Source organism: Saccoglossus kowalevskii, chromosome 4 (assembly GCF_978046115.1).
Source record: "Saccoglossus kowalevskii chromosome 4, keSacKowa6.1, whole genome shotgun sequence".
Classification (NCBI taxonomy): domain Eukaryota; kingdom Metazoa; phylum Hemichordata; class Enteropneusta; family Harrimaniidae; genus Saccoglossus; species Saccoglossus kowalevskii.
Window position 1 is genome coordinate 12,377,397 of NC_140644.1, and position 21,065 is coordinate 12,398,461.

A 21,065-nucleotide genomic window follows, 5' to 3' on the forward strand; every position below is an offset into this window, starting at 1 on the left:
TGTAATTTTATACAAACATTTGTCTATGTAATTGATAATGAGTGTAACTTTATTGAAACAACATAGAACACTTTATAAATTACAATGATGTGAACAATTATGTTTGGCTTGGCCCTTTAACCTTTTACCTTTAACCTTTTACCTTTAATCCTTTGAATGCTAAAATCAATTTTTGTCACAAAATAATCTGCAAAACTTTTTTCATATTTTTTTTTTCAAAAATTTTGGTAAAGATCTGTAGGTAATACAAAATGATGTCTATTTGATTCAAAATGAACAAAAAAACTGACAAAATTTTCATAAAATTATGTAAAATATTGTACCAACATTTTCACAGTAAACAAAATGAAGTTCAAAAGATTAATGTAGTATATTAATATTATCAGAAATTACAATAATTTGAATGGTATCATTTTTCCCCATCACCTAGTTTACATAGTGAGCCCCTGTTACAAAAGGGAAGCAATAAATAAATAAATAAATAGACTATTATTATTTGTTGTCATTACAATATATCTTGTCATCGCTATTCACATTCTGCTTTAGGTGCATGCTAAACACGACTAACTTTATAGGGAGTAAATAATAATTGTTGTTTTAAAAATGCTCAGATGCTATGGTAACATGAGTGAAATAGTTGTGCTATTAATTCAAAAGCAAGGGACATAATGACTACATCACATACAGAGTCTGGTATACTCTGATCAATTTTGAGTCCTAAATGCAGTACATTGCATATTGGTTTTTGAGTATAGTGTATTTTTGATAGTCAAGCAGAGAATATCACATGAGATTTTGAAACTTGATGACACCCTAAGATGCTGAACACTCAAACATGATACAATCTACAGAACTGCTCAGTAATGCTTTTTCTATTGTCAAGTACGGTAACTTCTGTTGCGAATGTCATACAAATACCACAGCTGTTGTACACATATTGCTTGACATGTCAAAGGCTTGAAACCAAATTTTGCTGACATTACAGCTTTAATTTTAGACCGGATGGCGAAATGTCTTTTTTACTTTCTGTTCAAACATCCGATCGTGTGTCCATCCACAACTATATCTCAGACATGCTTAGATCGATTACATTCAAACTTCACACATTATATCATACATACATGTATGTATGTACATGCATTTGTTTTCATGATCCATGGGGGCGAATCGCTCATGTGCTAACAAATTCATAAAATCAAGCATTTCTGCCATTCCGGAATATGTACCACATTTGCACATACATCTGTTTTAGAATCTCATTCAAGATGGTCGGCTGATGCTGGAAATGCATTATGAATGTCATGGTCAGAATAAAGAAAGGGATGACACAAATAAACTGGCTCCACTTTGTATCATGTCTGTCACATGAGTTTAAATAATTATTTAGCACTAACGTTGACAGTCACAAAAAATGGATGGGAATTTGTCATTGACAATGACTTGTTTTCTTGATTATGAAAAAAAAGACCAAGTTGACATTCAAATAAGTATCATATCAATAAATGTTATTTTATGATTATTGTGTTTTATTTGTGAATAGAATAATATAAAACTGGCATCAAAGCAGTCTGTTTGTTTGTTTTTGCGATAAAAGAAATTACAAAAATAATTCATTATAAACACTATAAAAACAGAATTAATGGTTCATTGATTCCACACTAGAAATAAAAAACACACACATTCAGACACTATATTTCATTTGTCTACATATGAATGCATTTCAAATACTTGATATCCTGCCCAGCAAATGCCTTCACGGAATAAACACATGAAATTTGCATTACTCTTGAATAACAACTTATTAGACGAATACACATGTATTTTAATTTGACCATTTATTTTCCTGATTTCACCATTTCATGGTTTAATAGTTACACTAATAAGAATCATATGTTTTTTCAGACGAGTTTACAATAATACATCCATTATTTCTAAGCGGAGTGGATCATGAGGGCATGGTGGAGGCTGGTAAAACACTTACTTCCCTCAGGGATACATATTTTAGCAATTGTTTTCTTGAACTGGTCGACCGCTGACTAACTCAATTTGTGATTTTCACTGCTTACATTTTGAGGATCAGATTTCAGCCTCTACTAGAATAATGGTTTTGAAATTTTGTAAAAAATTAACAGTTAGTAAATTTTGTTAATACAATGTTTGTTTTCATGTTCAGTGAAGCTCCTCCATTATGTGATTGCTTTGCTAGGTATAAAATGTTTTAAAAAATAATGGAATCTCATCACATTTATGTATACAAATTTTGAAATAAAATGTGGTGTTTTCACAAATTTGTAATATTCTGTTTTTTTTTGGCTTGGTGATATTCACTGTTGTTTCTCCTGATTTACAAGTGCCAACCATAGATAATACTGCATTTTGCAACTGAAGCTATATTCCACGTTTAGATCTCATTACCAGGGCAATAGGTACATGTATGCTACATATATATAAATCACTGTTCATGTACACTGGCTTGTATTTCCAGGATTTGTTTATCTACCTCCTGTTTATCTACACTTTTATCAATATTTTTTATATTCCTTGATGTGTTATTTCACTATGATGACATCTCGCATTTGTCTTATTATGACTGGCCGATAAGACTGGTATGGCTTGTTGACATGACAACCATTACTGGCTCTTCATCACAATGGGAGTGCATTTCTGAAGAGCATCCAGCTGCAAGTCTACAAGCAATGTCAAATAATTAGCCATTTTGTTTTCGAAGTCATGGTTTTTTTGACGAAGTAGCAAGATCACTTTTCAAATTTTATGCTGTGAATTGAAATTACCATCATAAATGTTTTCAAAATGCTGCTTGCATCATTGTCTCTCAAAATAACACCCACTTTTTTGGCAAGAAGAAATCCTGTTGGAATTCAATTCTGTGTATTTAGGGTTGACAGATGAAAATGTGGAAAGTTTGGTTTAATTTCCCCAAAGCTGAAAGCTATGTCTTCTGTCAGTAATTGTAGTCCAAATTTGTGATTTCTCCGGTGACTCCAAAGTTGAACATTGTTTGTTTTTAGTGTCTAGAATTATGTAAAGCTTATAAACCATCACAGGAGTTTGTAGTGTTCCATGCACTGATTATACCCCCTTGGGAAACAATAGTTTATTTGAAAAATCTCAAATTGAAATCCACTCTGTGAGACACGGATAGAAATTGTTGCTAAGACTGAATTCAGTCAGTATACCGAGATTTGGACTTTGATGAATGATGTTGTCATAGCAACATGGTGAACATATGTGACATAAAACAGTAGGAGGATTTTAACTGTGATTGGTTACTTTTTTAGTGCACTGTTTGGAAGTTTTGGGTTTCTATGCGTTATTTAATACTTATTTTCACAAATTCTTTTGAATTAAGTCCGACAGAGTTTGAACTACTGTAAAACTACCGGGTTCCTTCATGGTGTCGGGCGGTAGCTGCGATAATGTGCATAATGCACATTTTAAACACCAAATTAGAAATGTAAAATTTTCTACACGGTTGTAATAAAGCTGTTATCTATCTATCTATCTATCTATCTATCTATCTATCTATCTATCTATCTAATGTGCAACAATGAATATTGTTTGAAATGTCCTTCACTAATATTTTTCATCCACTCTGTTTTTTGCCAGTTTCTGATTTTGAATATCACTGTTGTTTTTCCTGACATCTTTATGTGCCAATTTCACATGTTAGCGTTAAATATAGAGGATTTTGCCACAGAAACCTTATTTCAAGTTTAGCACTACGATGACTGATCCGTGAGGCCGTCATCGTATCATAATGACGTTATGGGAAGTTAAAAAGCTATCGTGACACCAATTAGTCTTGTTAGAATGCAAACACCTGCGTACTATTGAATCCTAGGTTTTCAATTCGAGACATACCGATCGTGAGGCCGACACACTAACTCCTAGGCTACGGGTGATTGACATCGAATCAGACATTGTTATTTGACAAATACTGCTCCCTTACTACCATTTTTGGCCATATATTTTGTGAACTAAGAAATTCCAACCAAATCTGAAGAGCTGGGAAAACAGTTCCTATATACATGGGTTTGGATGCATTGTATTTACTTATAAAGGAAGGCGACTTGTCTGGTGATCTACTTAGATTTTCAGATAAAGATCACAGGAAACAGCTGATAAGTCTGGGACCTCATGTGTCCTCACGACTTCCTTCCTGAGATCAGATATGACAGAGGTCTGAAATGAATTGTCGTATATTCATCTATTAAATCTAATCTATAGTGTTCATGTCAGTGCGAGCCATGTGAATTTTTTACCGCCCTGTTTACTAATTTATTTTCAATCTAAATGTGTCATTTGTTTTCATCATTTACTTGATTTTCCCGAGGACATATGTACTGGGTTTGCAGTCTGTACCACATCACCAGTATTATTAAATTGCAACTACCGTATTTACTCTATTAGTAGCACATGTGCTCAAGTAAAAGTTTCTTCTAATGGAGCAAATACAGTCATCATGTACTGTAATATTCCAATTTGTTGGACAATGAACATATAAGTTAGGTGGATGAATGGCTAGAAGAAAAAATCTACTGTATTTGTTCTATTAGAAGCATATCTCCAATAGATGTGCATATAAATCAAAAATTGCATTAAATATGCATTAAAATAATACTTATTATGATGGTGGTACATGTAACCATAGAAACACACCTGGTAAAATGCAAGAACATATACAATAGAGCAAATAGGACACACAACATGTTTTCAGAGTGTTTGAATTATTAGGGTTAGTCGTAACAGGATTTGTCGGTGGAGGTTGTTATTTCAAACCATGGAAACAAAAACATGGAAGTTACTCTTACATTGTAGATAATCTTCATTAAAGTAAAAACATCATGGTAAATTGATAGCGATCTGAATGTAACTATTTCCTGCCAGATGGTTGAATTTTGAGGAAAATAACAAATTGTTATTTTAACACGATAGATACCTATGGTCCAATTAATAGTACCAGTGCAAGAAAATTCATCTGGTCAATATGGTCAGTTCATCAGGTGCAGCATGTGACATAGAGGTATAAACGATCGTGTTTTCCAATGTTTTAAGTGCCCTTATCATGCATTTATACCGAGGACATACTTCTAAGTCATTCATTGGAAAATATTAGTTTATTGGATCGGTGGAGTGGAAAGTATTGTGTAATTGGTCGAATATTTAATGAAATGCCCTGACTAATATTACATAAATTGTAGGTGGGCATTTGTAATGCTTCCTTAGCATTGTTTGACCTTACTTTGAACCCTGCTATTTTCATTCATCGTTTTGACAAAATCTGCACAGAAACAAGGACTTGTGGATAGAGATTTGTTCATGTACACATACGTATGTTTGAAACTGTAAGTGTAATAATTGGTTTTTAATTTTTATGATTAGCATAATCCACTTACAAACCATCGAAAAAAATGACAAAAATTATAATAAATCTTTGAATTAAAATGTAGTGAATACATTCAAAAATGTTTTTTAAGTACATGAAACCTACGTTCTCATTTATAATTACCCTGTATGTGTAAATATCACCAAACATGTTTAATACGTCTCGTGCTTATTCTTTCCTACCTGGGACTTTCTAAGACCCCCAACCATATCATGTGACCCCCAACAGTATGAAGTAAATATAATTATTAATGTGTGCTATCTGATCCCGACCACCCACTAAATAACAATACTTGTGAAAGTGATCAAATTTCTACAAACATCGATAACCTATGGTCTTACCTACTTGGTCGTCCATACTCCATACATTTTGTCGGGTTCTTATGCTGATTTCCTGAATGATCTTTCCCCAAGTACTTGGTTTATTATAAATTCCATATAAGGATTGTTCACCGTATATACTGAGTATATGCCTCTTGTTCTTTGGTCAATAATTCAAGACTAGCCCTCAGATAAAAAGATAAATAGAGTTACATATATATAGTGTGTGTTCACTGATGATGTTAGGTAACCTGAATAGTGTCCTGGCTATTTTTCTGAAATTTTCATTGTTGTTTGGAAACAACTATGCTTATATTATTTATATGAACTAATATTAGCCATTCAATTCTCATTGCTACAAAGTATACGCATTAATTTGGTGGAAAAAGTGATTCTGAAAATTTATAGTAAAAAAAAAATCAGACAAATTTCCCACATTTTTGTTCAGGTAAAAGAGATTGACCTGATTGTTATGCTGCAAGTTAGAGATAAAAATCATTATTCTTATAAATCTATATGAATAATAACAATAAATTACTTTTTTGGAACATCAAATGATAGAATGTTTAAAAGCTGCCATTGTTGTAGACAATGGGTATGCATTTGTACTCAATATAATATCTGAGCATGATATTAAATTATAATAAAATTTGTTGGTACTGTGTGTTGTCATAGATACAGATTAGTGCAATTGTTTTAAATAAAGGCAAAAAAAATTATGGTTGACTGAAAGTCATGCACATAGCATTGAAGTTATCATGACATGTCCTTGTGAGATGAAACTATGAGTACAAAGTTGTGGAAGTAAATACCAACTATCAAAGTGTCAAACATTTTGCACTTCATCACCACCAGTTTTATGTTTCCTGTGTAATCTTGATATGCTTATTTTCTATGAGAAAGACATGTGACAAATCACGAGTCATTTAGATTAGACTTCAGATTACCTGCCCTCTTGAAACGGTTTAAATCCACACCTGCAATCTTAATCTCAAACAGAGAGATCAAGTACGGTAGTCAAGTTGATATCCCTGGGAATGGGTTTGAATGATCAATTTTAGGGATTCCTGAAAACTGTTTATTTACCTTAACAGTAATTACAGTCATGATGTGTTTATCTTTGTTATTAACTGATTTGCTATGGCAAGCAAATTGCTTCTAGTTGGGAAGTGGTATCAACGAGTTCTGTTTATTGGTGCACTGCATTGTGGGTAACAGCCTCTTTCAAGGACAGCTTTATGATTTAAAAACTGTTGACCGTTCAATTGCAATATTGGTATTAGTTCTGACCTGTATCTTTCCAAACAGTAGGTCACTCATCAGTTTTAAGTTATAAAGAACATTTTGTTTTATTTTGTACACCTCCTTATTTTCCGATTTGCGAGCTGTTGTAATAACTCACTCAACAAACACTCAATGGAAAGATTTATTTGTAGAAACAGAAACTGACATGGTTTCCAGGCAAATGGAAACATTGAGTACTTGCCGAGATACTGGAAAATACAGCCTGTAAAGAATCAAACCTTTCAATCATTTTGTTCAAAACTCATTTGCATCGAAATATTTCTAGAAATTTTGTGTTTGTTGGATCTCTTTCACACTACTATAGAATACTTTATTTTCGCTTGGAATTTATTTTTGCTGAAGGGATGATTCCGTGAAAATAAAATCCAGCAAATATACTTTTTTTTCTATATTCCCCATTAAACTCATCAAAAATCAGTAAAAATGAATTCCATACAAAACACCCAAAAAGCCTTTTCAGTGAAAATTAATTCCAGCGAAAATAAAGTATTCCACAGTATTTGCTGAGTGGACCAACTGGCAATGTGGGTATCTATAAACAAAAAATGAGGGGGTAATATCATCTTATTAAAATATCCTTGAAAGTAAATTTCCTTGGGTGTGTATGATATACCTATATGTCATACAGGAAGAATTCCCTTAATGCATTGCATATCCAAGGTTATCACATGTCCCAAGAGATATAGACAGCATACCTTATGCTTGTAATGGAGTTTCTGATTTCTTAAAATTACCAGTTCCAAATAAACACTGGTGGTCTACATGTGAGAATATAAATGCCAGCATAGATCAATTTATCCAGAAAACGTTTCTTATTTCTCTGATGTCCCTGACCATGTTTTGGGGGTTTGAAAAATTTGAACTGTTAACCAGACTGACAAGTCAAGGTTGAAACATCGGTCATTTCTCTGAATTTCTTATCAAAACTGTCCTGGTAGTGTGTGGATTGTAATGAAACACTTTAAAATACTGTAGAATACTTTATTTTAGCTGGAATTAATTTTCACTGAAAAGACATTTTTGGTGCTTTGTATGGAATTTATTTTCACTGATTTTTGATAAGTGGAATGTAAAATATAGGAAAAAAGGTATATTCGCTGGATTTTATTTTCACTGAATCATTCCTTCAGCTAAAATAGAGAAAATTAATTCCAAGCGAAAATAATTTATTCTATAGTACTGTAAACTGCTTTAGTTTCCAGAGAAATTTTATTGCAGTGGAAATTTCTCTAGGGTTGTATAGCATGGAGTGTCGATGACTTTCGCATAATTTTGTCTTCATGAATGCCAAAAAATCATTGCAAAAAATTGTAGCAGTGAAAATTAAGAAGTTTACAGTAGTTACGCGATATTTATTTTTATCTATGCATGGTTTAGAGGAATTTTTGTCAACAGTCTCATTGTGAGAATATACTTTCTTGTTGATTTACTATATCTTGAATTCACAGAATTACATTTAGCTAAAATAAAATTAGATGAAGAGGTCATTTTTTTGTGTCCATGTTTCAACTATAGTCTCTTGAATAAAGTGTATACTGTATGTACTCTATTAGAACAGAAATTTTTTGTATGCTGGTTCATTAAAGCAGTAATTAATAGCTGTGATTTTAAATTTTGTTTTGTTTAAATATAACCATATAAAGATGACTAAATACTACCAAATATTGTCTTTAATAAACACAAATGCATGGGCAAAGTAACCCTGCACAAGGCTAAGGGATTGGTCAGTTACTTCGGCCTAGGGGGGGGGGGGTCGGTGGATTAGTAGGGGGGGGGGGGTTACCCTGTTTTTGATTGTGCGAATAGGGGGGGGGTCACCCTGTTTTTGATACCATGAATAGGGGGGTCACCATGTTTTCCAGAATTCACACACGTGCTCATGCATATATTTTTAAAAATTAACAAACGATAAAAAAGGTAATCGTACAAATGTGTCCTTAATAATAACTATTACCTATATTGCCTATAAATTTGTTGATGCAAAAACGTTATAGGCACTTTTTTTTTTTTTTGATAGGGGGTGGGTCAACTGAGATTTACAGCTGGCAAAATGGAATCTGCCGACACCCCCCCCCCCCCAGGCTGAAGTAACTGACCAATCCCTAATGTCATCTGAAATGTGATGTGAAAACTATGAGTTTTTCACAAGCAAGTGATTTAATGTACAATGTCAGTATACAGCAGATATACTATGCTTCCAGTGTTCACATCTTGGCGAGGGCTGTTAGAAATTCGTACTCTTGACATTAAAAATAAAAAATTTTAGAGAAAAGATCGATAGTCACAGCTATTTCCACATATTATCAAAATATTACTTAATATGCTTATGAACCTATGTTATTCAGTTAATGACATATGCTACTAAAAAATTCAATCTACTCGTATCGAATTAAAAAATCTCATTGTACATGAGCTTTAAATTTATTAGAAAATATTTATATGTATGGTAGATTGTAATACTTCTTTACTTGCTAGCATTGAAGTCAATACCATGAAGTCAGTGGTCAAGGGCTGTTGTTCATTTACTAATTAGCCCTTTGTTCTGCCTACTGGATCCATCCAGCCATGAACGACACTGACAGACATGTGCTTTGGTTGTATTTATTAGCAGTAACTGGAGAAAATAATTAACAAACACTGTACTAACAATCAGCCAAGATCAACACTTCCTGATGTGGTGTTGAAAGTACTGAGTTATTTTGGGATTTGTGGAAACAAGAACTTCAGTTGTGCTGGGAAAGATTAATTATTTGTCTTGGAATGAATAATTAAACATTGAAAACTGAGAGGAGTGCGGGTTTACTGCTCTGTGTATAGTAGCTTTGGTGGATGTTTTTCTTGCTGCTTGTTTGTGTGGTTAAGTCTTACTTATACACAACTGCTCTGACTATAGTCTAAAATAAACTATTGAGAAGTCAGACTCTACTTGACAATTCACATCCATTATTCCTTATATGTGTAGAATTGGGCAGAAATCTTTGCTAGGATAATTATTGTGTTGTTTTTGTATGACAGTCGATCATCAGGACATGCTGGTTACTGTAAAAGCATTTATTTTCACTAATATTTAATATCATTACATTTTGAGCATACTGTAAAACTATTTATTTTCACTGTTTTGATGCTTTGAGCAATTTCACTGGGTTTTATTCAAGTTCACAAACATGGGAGTAAAAACAATGAGTTCTATTGTTAAGTTATGTTCACATAGATTTAATTAATAGCAAATTTTACTTAAAAACAAAAATATGAAATTAAAAACTAACTAATAATTAATGGATTTACAATATTCTTATACATTTTCCTATGAACATAGGTTTCTATTGTAATGTTCACATGGTTTCAACTTTTGGTTTTTACCAAAAATAGTGACATTGTAATTTGGAGAATATTTAATACATTACAGTTTGACCAGTATTACAGTTGTGTTACAGATTATTGTGTGTGTGTGTGTGTGTGTGTGTGTGTGTGTGTGTGTGTGTGTGTGTGTGTGTGTGTACTTGGATTGCTATATGTTGCGAGGACAAAAATACAGATATATAGCTACTTCCGAGGACATACACACCTTCCGGGGACCTTTTTCATAGTCCTCGGAAAACATAATTTATATTAATAGTTAATTCGATTATTAATACGTTTTGCGTAGCTTAGGTTTAGTATCGGGGGAAGGTATGGTTCACGTTATATTAATATTAATATAATTATACCATACCTTACCCCGATACTAAACCTAAGCTTCGCAAACATTTCTATGTTCAGTCACGGGATATTCAACTCTTGTTTAATTAAACTTAATTAAAATGCAATTCTCCATTGTATTGCATTGTAATTGAGTTTAATTAAACTCCAATTAAAACGCAACCCTATATAGGAACGCGTTTTAATCGAGTTCATATCGCAACTATATTAAAAGTTAATTCAACTATATTAAAAGTTAATCCAATGGAGTCCTCGGAACATATTGCAATACAAGTATGTGTGTGTGTGTGTGTGTGTGTGTGTGTGTGTGTGTGTGTGGGAGGGGGGTAAAGTATCCATCAGGCTATCATTTGTTTATTTGGATAAGCCTATGCATCCTTTAATTAGCCAACTGTTTTACCACTTTACCAACATTTAGTCTGAAGATGAAACAGTAGAAAGACACAATATTTAGAAAAAGGTCATCGATATGCTGTCATATCATTTACTCTGTGATATGCCAGTCTATCACTTCCTTGTACTTTGTTATTCTTCCCATGTGTTGCTGGGTCAAAATTCAACATGCTATTAGGGGGTATGAATAGTTTATAGTTTGAAACTTAGGGGGGCATAGAATAGTGAATTTTGGGTAGTCTAACCAAATTTGTTAACTGTTTTTTACCTAGTATCTGGGTTTTGTCATGACTTTTATTGTTTATTTTTTTCGAATGTTAAGTTTGACATTTAATCCTTCAAGCACTGTACATACAGGCAATTTGTCAGGGATGCTTTTAACTGATAATCGTATCTGTGATTTCGTAGAACCAGGCAAGATAAAAAAAAAGGGGCTTGGAATGCCTCTAGGCTTACAGTCCTATGGGATATGAATGTCTAGAATCTGACCTTATACTGCCTCAATCACAGTATATTACTAGACAGTATGCATATTACTGCCTCTATCACAGTATATTACTAGACAGTATACATAATACTGCCTCTATCACAGTATATTACTAGACAGTATACATATTACCGGTACTGCCTCTATCAGTGTATTACTAGACAGTATACATAATACTGCCTCTATCACAGTATATTACTAGACAGTATACATAATACTGCCTCTATCACAGTATATTACTAGATAGTATACATAATACTGCCTCTATCACAGTATATTACTAGACAGTATACATAATACTGCCTCTATCACAGTATATTACTAGACAGTATACATAATACTGTCTCTATCACAGTGTATTACTAGACAGTATGCATAATACTGCCTCTATCACAGTATATTACTAGACAGTATACATAATACTGCCTCTATCACAGTGTATTACTAGACAGTATACATAATACTGCCTCTATCACAGTATATTACTAGACAGTATACATAATACTGCCTCTATCACAGTATATTACTAGACAGTATACATAATACTGCCTCTATCACAGTGTATTACTAGACAGTATACATAATACTGCCTCTATCACAGTATATTACTAGACAGTATACATAATACTGCCTCTATCACAGTATATTACTAGACAGTATACATAATACTGCCTCTATCACAGTGTATTACTAGACAGTATACATAATACTGCCTCTATCACAGTATATTACTAGACAGTATACATAATACTGCCTCTATCACAGTATATTACTAGACAGTATACATAATACTGCCTCTATCACAGTATATTACTAGACAGTATACATAATACTGCCTCTATCACAGTATATTACTAGACAGTATACATAATATTGCCTCTATCACAGTGTATTACTAGACAGTATACATAATACTGCCTCTATCACAGTATATTACTAGACAGTATACATAATACTGCCTCTATCACAGTGTATTACTAGACAGTATACATAATACTGCCTCTATCACAGTATATTACTAGACAGTATACATAATACTGCCTCTATCACAGTGTATTACTAGACAGTATACATAATACTGCCTCTATCACAGTATATTACTGCCTCTATCACAGTATATTACTAGACAGTATACATAATACTGCCTCTATCACAGTATATTACTAGACAGTATACATAATACTGCCTCTATCACAGTATATTACTAGACAGTATACATAATACTGCCTCTATCACAGTATATTACTAGACAGTATACATAATACTGCCTCTATCACAGTATATTACTAGACAGTATACACAATACTGCCTCTATCACAGTATATTACTAGACAATATACATCATAAATTTATTGGGGTAACTATTAATATTGATTATAAAATCAGTCTGTATACATGCCCAGAACTGTTTTTCGGAGATGAACAGGGTGATTTCATTAAAACTTTGTATCAAGATTATGCATATTGGGTTACAGGTGCAGGTTTCATTAATTTCTGGATTTGAACAAAAATGGACGACTGATGAAATGATTCTATTATCTGGTAGTGGTTTAAGGAGCGATGTCATTTCTCAAAGTGTTATGTTGGTTATTCATTGAGTGGTGTAATTCTAAAAGTCAAAGGTTACCAGGAATTAGATCCATCACTTAGATGGTGGTACCTATTGCTCTTGTACTGGTTAATGTTACTCTGCGTCTGTGTTTATACTTTTATCTCGTAAACTTTGTTCTCATAATAGTTTGTAGCATTTAAGCACATTAAAACAATGTGTATGATGTCACAATACATTATGTATAATAATGAACCAATCAGAGTGCACTTCTGAATGTAGTTTTATGATTGATTGTTCAATTCCTTCACCTGAAAAACTGAAAAAAATTGAAAGGCACAAGTCATTTTTTTCCACTTATTTTCCCACTGCAAAGTGCCCCACTATGTTGAGGAATTGACTAAACTTGTAGACTGTTTAATATTTTAGCAAAAAAATAAAATGGCCTCATTGCCCAAATTTGGAACTTGGTGTTCGCTAGCAACGTATATAACAAGTGTAAAATACTGTATTTGATTACATGAAATTTGAACACGTGCTACATAATGACCACAGCCTTAGTCTAGATCTGTCGGCGTTATGATGAAACAAACATGACTTGTACACGCCGGGGCATTTTTACATTTCAAACCAAGTGAGTAAATGTTGGAGGCATGCCATCGGTGAATCGGTCAGAACGCATTCATATTCCCATGGTATTGCACCGAAGTTATGGAGACAGCCAATCAGTGATGACACATAGTTCTGTCCCGACTACGTGGTTGTATCGCAATTCACCAGGCCGTTCTTGAGTGTAATCAGTATGGCTGGATTACAGGCCACTTGCAGACAAAACTAGTGCAACCATTCATCATATCTGTGTTACACAACAAAGTCGATCCATATGCCTTTACTGTAATGTAAACATAGTGAAAACCTTGTATATGTACCCAAATCTTGAATAACCATTGGTATAAATCATGATTTCGCGTTGAGATATGCTGCTACTGCCCTAGTTGTCTAGTTGGAAGACACATTTAGGTTTCATACTGCACTTAAACACCCCTTAGACAACATTGTAAAAACTTTGAAAAGCTGGGTTATTTTACACATAATAGAATCAATACCTCAAGTTGGTATAATTTGTCTAGTTATTTAAATCCAATAATAAACAGCTTCATTACAAATGTTTAAAAGTCTTCTAAAAAGAATCAAATTCAACTACACTAATGTATTGGCAATATTAGAAAAACTGACCCATTTGACTAACTCTAAACATATCAGTCCAAAATTTCAAAACGACTAGTTTTCGCTAAAATTCCAATCACAAACCTAGACTGGTGTATTCTGGTATGAGATGAAATAACTGTTAGAAATATAACTATATCATCCTTTGCACAAATTTGTTTGTAAAATTGAAAGAATTTACATTCGTGGGTGTCCATGTGACCCTGGCCTATGTTACTATATGTTATACATGGTATGAAATCAACAGGGACGGATGTTTAATTTTCGACTAATGGGAGATGCATCTTCACAATGATGTCATCAATGCATTGCATTATGGGATATATATGAATTGCTAAGACTATAGATTCTTTTTTCTTTGTTTATCATTTAATCAAGTTTATCAGGTATTCTATAATTTCCAAGAGTAGAGGGCGGTGTTACTCTCATATTTGTCAGTTTCAGGTCAGGAATTAGGATTAACATTGATGACCACAACTTAATTAATCATGTAATTAAAAATTCACTATTTATGGTTGCCTTGCAGTGTACATTTCAAAAATGGTTTCCTTGTTACCAAGATCAATAAACAAATACTAATTTATTTTTAACATAGTTCAAAAGCCAACCTATATTTTTTAGTGACTGCTTCTCAGAAAAAATAAACTAAATAATTTTTTTTCCCTGTAAGTCAAAGAATCCTTGTTTTATGACTATACAACTGATTGTAAATAATTATTTGTACACGGAAGAATAATTATCATATAAAATCTATCCTGTCCAGATGCAGGTAAGGTCCATTTAGTGCATGGCTTGGATGATCTTTTTTCGACCTTGCTGGTAAAATTACCCAATACTAGATGTTATTGATTAATGGCTCCAGAGGATTTATATCAGTGTACTAAAAGTTATGGGAATTATGAGGAGTGACTTTGTTTTGTTAGTTGCTAATATACTACCGACAGGTGGCAAGGCTATTCTGTTACGTTGTTTGGGTGAACAGTCACATGCCCGCACATATTTTTGAATTGTGATTTATACTGTATCATTGGGACCAAGGCTATTTTTCAGTTGTATTTTGTTCAAACTTAGTAAATTTACCTAAATTTAAGTGTCAGTGACAAGAATATGATTTATTTCTATATTTAATTACCTCCCAAATAATTCAAACAGAAAGCCAAGTATTCCCATAATATTGTCTCTTTGCTATATGTTGGTGATGAAATATATCTTACAAGAATTGAGTCTAGGATTACAAATTTCATTAACAGAAGGCTTTACTTCAAATAAAAAAAAATCAATGAATTGAAATGATATTCTGACTTGTATATCCTGACAGTGTGACTGTGATTTGAATAAGATCAGTTAGAGGGCCATGTACATGGATGTTCTCAATCTGGTAGCTATCACTACCTAAAGCTTTGCCATGCTAGAAGTTCAAGTACTTCAATGAGCCTTTATTTGGATGTTTATGAAGGTTTATATAAATATACTATCAGTACAATGATAATACAAGTATTTATTAGTGTATATAAATATGTTACAAAAGGAAATAGATGGCATTGTTACCATGACTGGCTTTGACGTTATCACACGGTCAGTTCAGACAGTACCACCGGGTCCGTATTGACACTCAATTCTGAGCATATTGAACAGTTTGACTCGTAATAAATGGTGTTTGGTGGAGTTTATGAAGGTTCATTTATCAAAGACTGTTCCGTGTTTGTTTTTACTGCATGTTCTCCAGGTTTTCCCAGAGACGTTTGTTTAGCTCATAAGCCTTTCCTCTCTCTCTAAATGTGAATGTCCTCAAAACAAATTATGTTTAACCTTAGCTCAACTTGAAATCTACTTTCTGCCCCCATTTACTCTCAATAAGACTTGTAATTTTATTTAAGCCCTCTCCACGCCTTGATCCAAACTCTATCGTATGGAACCTAAACACCAGAAGCTCATCTTTTAAATACACCTAAAACAGGTTCTTTCGCAAAATATTCCTACTTATACATGGAACATATTTTTTTACTGTGCAGTCTGAACTCTATATGTGTTAAAAACGTTAAAAACACAGACATTCCACAATTGAATCAAACACACTTAGCATTGGTTAAAAATTGAAAAACGCAAATTATCCCATCACATTTGGATTGTTGTTACAACTTTATATTCACTTTCACACAGACATTCAAATCAGTCCTGATCAATGTAATTGTAATTGTAATTTGAAAATAGACCATTTCCCGTTCACTGCGAGAATCACGCGTTATGCGTGAAATCGAACGTAAAAACAGGACAAACAAAGGTCATAGCGTCGTAGTGGCGTCAAACATCGCGTGGGATTCGACAAACGCGAAAGTATTTTGGGGACATTTCCATGCTTAATAATGTGCTGTCCACATTTGATGATAGGCAATTTCGATTAAGTAAGGGTATTCGGAAGCAATATTCCTCTGTCGAAGATCGGCCGGTCAATGTAAGCTGCGAAATAAAGAAATTCTAGTTCAAAATCAAATCGTTCGATTTTTGCGGCAGACGTTCGACGCGCGTCTTTCATGCATCTCGCGAGATCTCGCAATTGTTCAGAAAATCACCTATTAGCGTATGCAGTATCTTAGTTCCAGAATCAACTATGGAGTGTTTTACGAACTTTGAACTTTGAGTTTGTGTGTCTGTACGTCTGACGTTCACGTTTACATATGCTTCAAAATCTGCTGCGAAATTGTCTGTATTTGTTCCACAGCACATACAGTTGAAACAATGTGAAACTATGTACGGTAAAGAAGTGTATACATGACAACACTGTGGTATCGTCCTGTTTTACTTTTGATTTTGGTATTTAGACTTCTTACTTTGTGACTTGTTAAAATACCAGGTTAAGTCATTAACACTAATATCATAGGAATAATAACTTCTAAGTAAATTCTTTTCAAATTCCTTCAAAAATGCTGATCAATACTTCTAACTAATATTAGATCCATTTGGTCTAAAAGTAACAAAGAAATTACAGTAAAATACTTAAGAATATTGGACCGAATTATCGTTGATATAAATTATGCAATAATGCTCATTTTTCTCATAATGAGCAGAAAGAACTATCATACTTGCTTTCCAAGGATGTACCATATTTGCTCTATTAGAAGTGCATCTCGAATACAAGCACATTTGAAACTACCAGTTGTATTTATTGTATACTGAGCCATCAAAATATGACACACCTCTGTCATTTATGTAAGCATTCGCATCACTAACAACAAATATGGCATATGTTTGATTTGAACTTGAATGAACTATTACACAACGAAAATGTTGCAACAAATTTTGACATTTATTACAGAAAACCTAGAAAAACAAGAAATTTTGTGTAATTTTACAGTCATACTGTGACCTCCATTTCAATGTTTTCTCGTAATGGCTGAATTACACATTTCATCAATGAGTACAAATGTTTATATTTCGTCAGGGTCTGGTCAGTTCAATGCAAAGCTGCTGTTGTATGAATGTGGTGCACTCTCCCCGGGGGGTGCCCTCTTCTCCATCATCTGAAAAGTTCACAGTTTATTGTTGATATGCACTACTATGATTTGCATACACATGTACTTTTCACTTACTAACCTATTTTATGGTGCATATGTTGAAATTGTATGTTTAGGATCCATCAGTATCCATGGTGATACGTATTAAAGGGTGATGGTCATCTTGGTATGTCAAATTTTATATGGTTCCTTGTGAGAGATGTATACAACATTATAGGGAGTACATTGTTTACACACACCCCCCTAACTCAATTCTTTAACTAAAATTTGAAGAATTTTGTTGTATTTGACGGAGGAGAAAGGTCTAGAATTGTGGACAATTTACTGCCATACAGGTGGTATCCATTGTGTTTGGTCAAGTTGTTTTCAATCATCATTTAAAATTTATAATACATTTATAAAATAAAATATTTTATATAAAAAAAAACATTCATGCATATAAATAGTATGATAATAAAAATGTTTATTGCTTTAACCTTTTCACCACCAGTTCATTCTTTTCATCACAAATTAACAAAATAGTCCCGTTTATAGTCTGCACTTTCCTTCAGAAGATTAAGACAAAAATAGCGAAATTTTTTGAGTAAAACTTTAAAGCTGAAAACTGATTGAAATTGTTTCTGTTGGCTCCAAAATTAGGACTTATTTCCAGAAATATTGAAGAATATAAAAAAAAACTGCAGACAAATTTGGGCGAGAAAGTCTGGTGGTGAAAAGGTTAATGTATCACATTTGATTTAGGATTTGGTGGTTGTGATATTGAACAGTATATATGAACAGTATATACATATATATAACTTTATCCTGGATTAACCCAAAGAGGTTGTAAGGTTATCTGGGCATTGCCATATTAATTAAAACTAACATTATGCTTATGTAGTATAGGAAATGCCTCACTCAATCAGATATGCATTCTGCATATAATGCTGTCAAAAAATTCCAACCTCAAGGCTGTTTTGATTTCCCCTATCAGTTTTTAACCAGATTCATTGATAAAACCTTACTGTCTTCTTGCCAATTAGTTCAAAGAGTCTGACCACAGTAGTGTTTTGTATGCACTCGGCCAATATAAATACCATTATGGTGTTCTTAGGCGTACTGCAGTCTGCTTCTTAACTGGGTTAGCTTGGCGGAGGCTAGATATGGATCTGTCTTCAAATGTCTCTTACCCCCTAGGATTAAAACAGAGGTTAATAGTTATGGTCGTCCTAGTTCAAACAGTTTTAACTTTTACTTTGCAAACACTTAAACACTCAGTCTGTATTTACATCGCTGTTATTTTACAAAGTACTGCCGATTTTGCCGAGTGTTGACAAATTACAAATTTCATGGTCTATGAAGTATAGTCGGGTGTTTGGATTTTTGAGACAAGTTCAGATTATTTTGATATTGCTAGAGGTGCCAGTAACACTTTTAGGGTTAGGAATAATGAACTTTGTACATGTACTCTCCACATACTACTGTAACAGTAATCCACCTTTCCTATAAATCTAGCACTTTATTAGTGACAAAGTGCTCGTAGGCATCCAGTGAGGGAATAAATCTAACTTAAAATAAAAGAACCAATTTTATGTCAGTTTTAAAAATTAGAAAATTTGTTGGGAGGTGGAAACAAATCAACCAGTGACTTGTCTACATCTAATCTATAGATTTCAACATCAGACATACGCACCCTATATAAAATGGTATTCAAAATTGTTTTTGTATATTTTTTGCCTTTTATTGTAATTTTGATTTGTTATCAAAATCGATGAAGTTAAGAGAGCTCCTGAGTAAGTTTTTGATTTTATGTATTATTGTGATTGAGGGTAAGTTTCCAGTACTCAGATTGCCATGACGACCATTAGAGAAAGTGAGGTCAATTATTTGAGATCTTGAATTATGAACATCCATATGTAAATGTATATATTAGATATAAAGATATCACAAACTCATAATTTTTCTTCCTATTTCAGGTGACAATACATTGGCCAATCAGCTGTTCCGTCTCAACTGGGCTTGGATCTCACTGGAGAAGGATTACTACGTAGTCAATGAAACTGAAAGAAATCTACATGTGAAATTGCATCGTCGTGGTTACTTGGGAGAAACCTCTTTTGTTGGTAAGATGATTTTTAGTTCTTTTTTGGTCACAGTCAGAAATAGTGACTTATATTTTGACATCTGTGCGTGCGTCTTCACCGGTATTTCAGACATGGTTGATGTGGCATTGGCCTCCCCATTGTGTTTGTGGCACACTCATCCAGGGTATAGTGGCATTGGCCTTCCCATTGAGTCTGTGGCACACTCACTCAGGGTATAGTGGCATTGGCCTTCCCATTGAGTCTGTGGCACACTCACCCAGTGTATAGTGGCATTGGCCTTCCCAATGTGTTTGTGGCACACTCACCCAGGGTATAGTGGCATTGGCCTTCCCATTGTGTTTGTGGCACACTCACTCAGGGTATAGTGGCATTGGCCTTCCCATTGTGTTTGTGGCACACTCATCCAGGGTATAGTGGCATTGGCCTTCCCATTGTGTTTGTGGCACACTCATCCAGGGTATAGTGGCATTGGTTTTTTCATTCAGTCTGTGGCACACTCACCCAGGGTATAGTGGCATTAGCCTTCCCATTGCGTTTGTGGCACACTCACCCAGGGTATAGTGACATTGGCCTTCCCATTGTGTTTGTGGCACACTCACCCAGGGTATAGTGACATTGGCCTTCCCATTGCGTTTGTGGCACACTCACCCAGGGTATAGTGGCATTGGCCTTCCCATTGTGTTTGTGGCACACTCATCCAGGGTATAGTGGCATTGGTTTTTTCATTCAGTCTGTGGCACACTCACCCAGGGTATAGTGGCATTAGCCTTCCCATTGCGTTTGTGGCACACTCACCCAGGGTATAGTGGCATTGGCCTTCCCATTGTGTTTGTGGCACACTCATCCAGGGTATAGTGGCATTGGTTTTTTCATTCAGTCTGTGGCACACTCACCCAGGGTATAGTGGCATTGGCCTTCCCATTGTGTTTGTGGCACACTCACCCAGGGTATAGTGGCATTGGCCTTCCCATTGTGTTTGTGGCACACTCATCCAGGGTATAGTGGCATTGGTTTTTTCATTCAGTCTGTGGCACACTCACCCAGGGTATAGTGGCATTGGCCTTCCCATTGTGTTTGTGGCA

At 34.1% G+C, this 21,065-nt stretch overlaps 1 protein-coding gene across 1 annotated transcript in view; it reads left to right on the forward strand.

The window, feature by feature from the left end:
* The window catches only part of LOC100368129 (extracellular matrix protein 3-like), an 88,511-nt gene that overhangs the window by 36,616 nt on the left and 30,830 nt on the right, over window positions 1–21,065 (forward strand). The window contains exon 3 of the mRNA XM_085497793.1: window positions 19,855–20,001. Within this exon, the coding sequence (XP_085353919.1) occupies window positions 19,855–20,001 (147 nt within the window). The remainder of the gene's footprint in view (window positions 1–19,854; window positions 20,002–21,065) is intronic.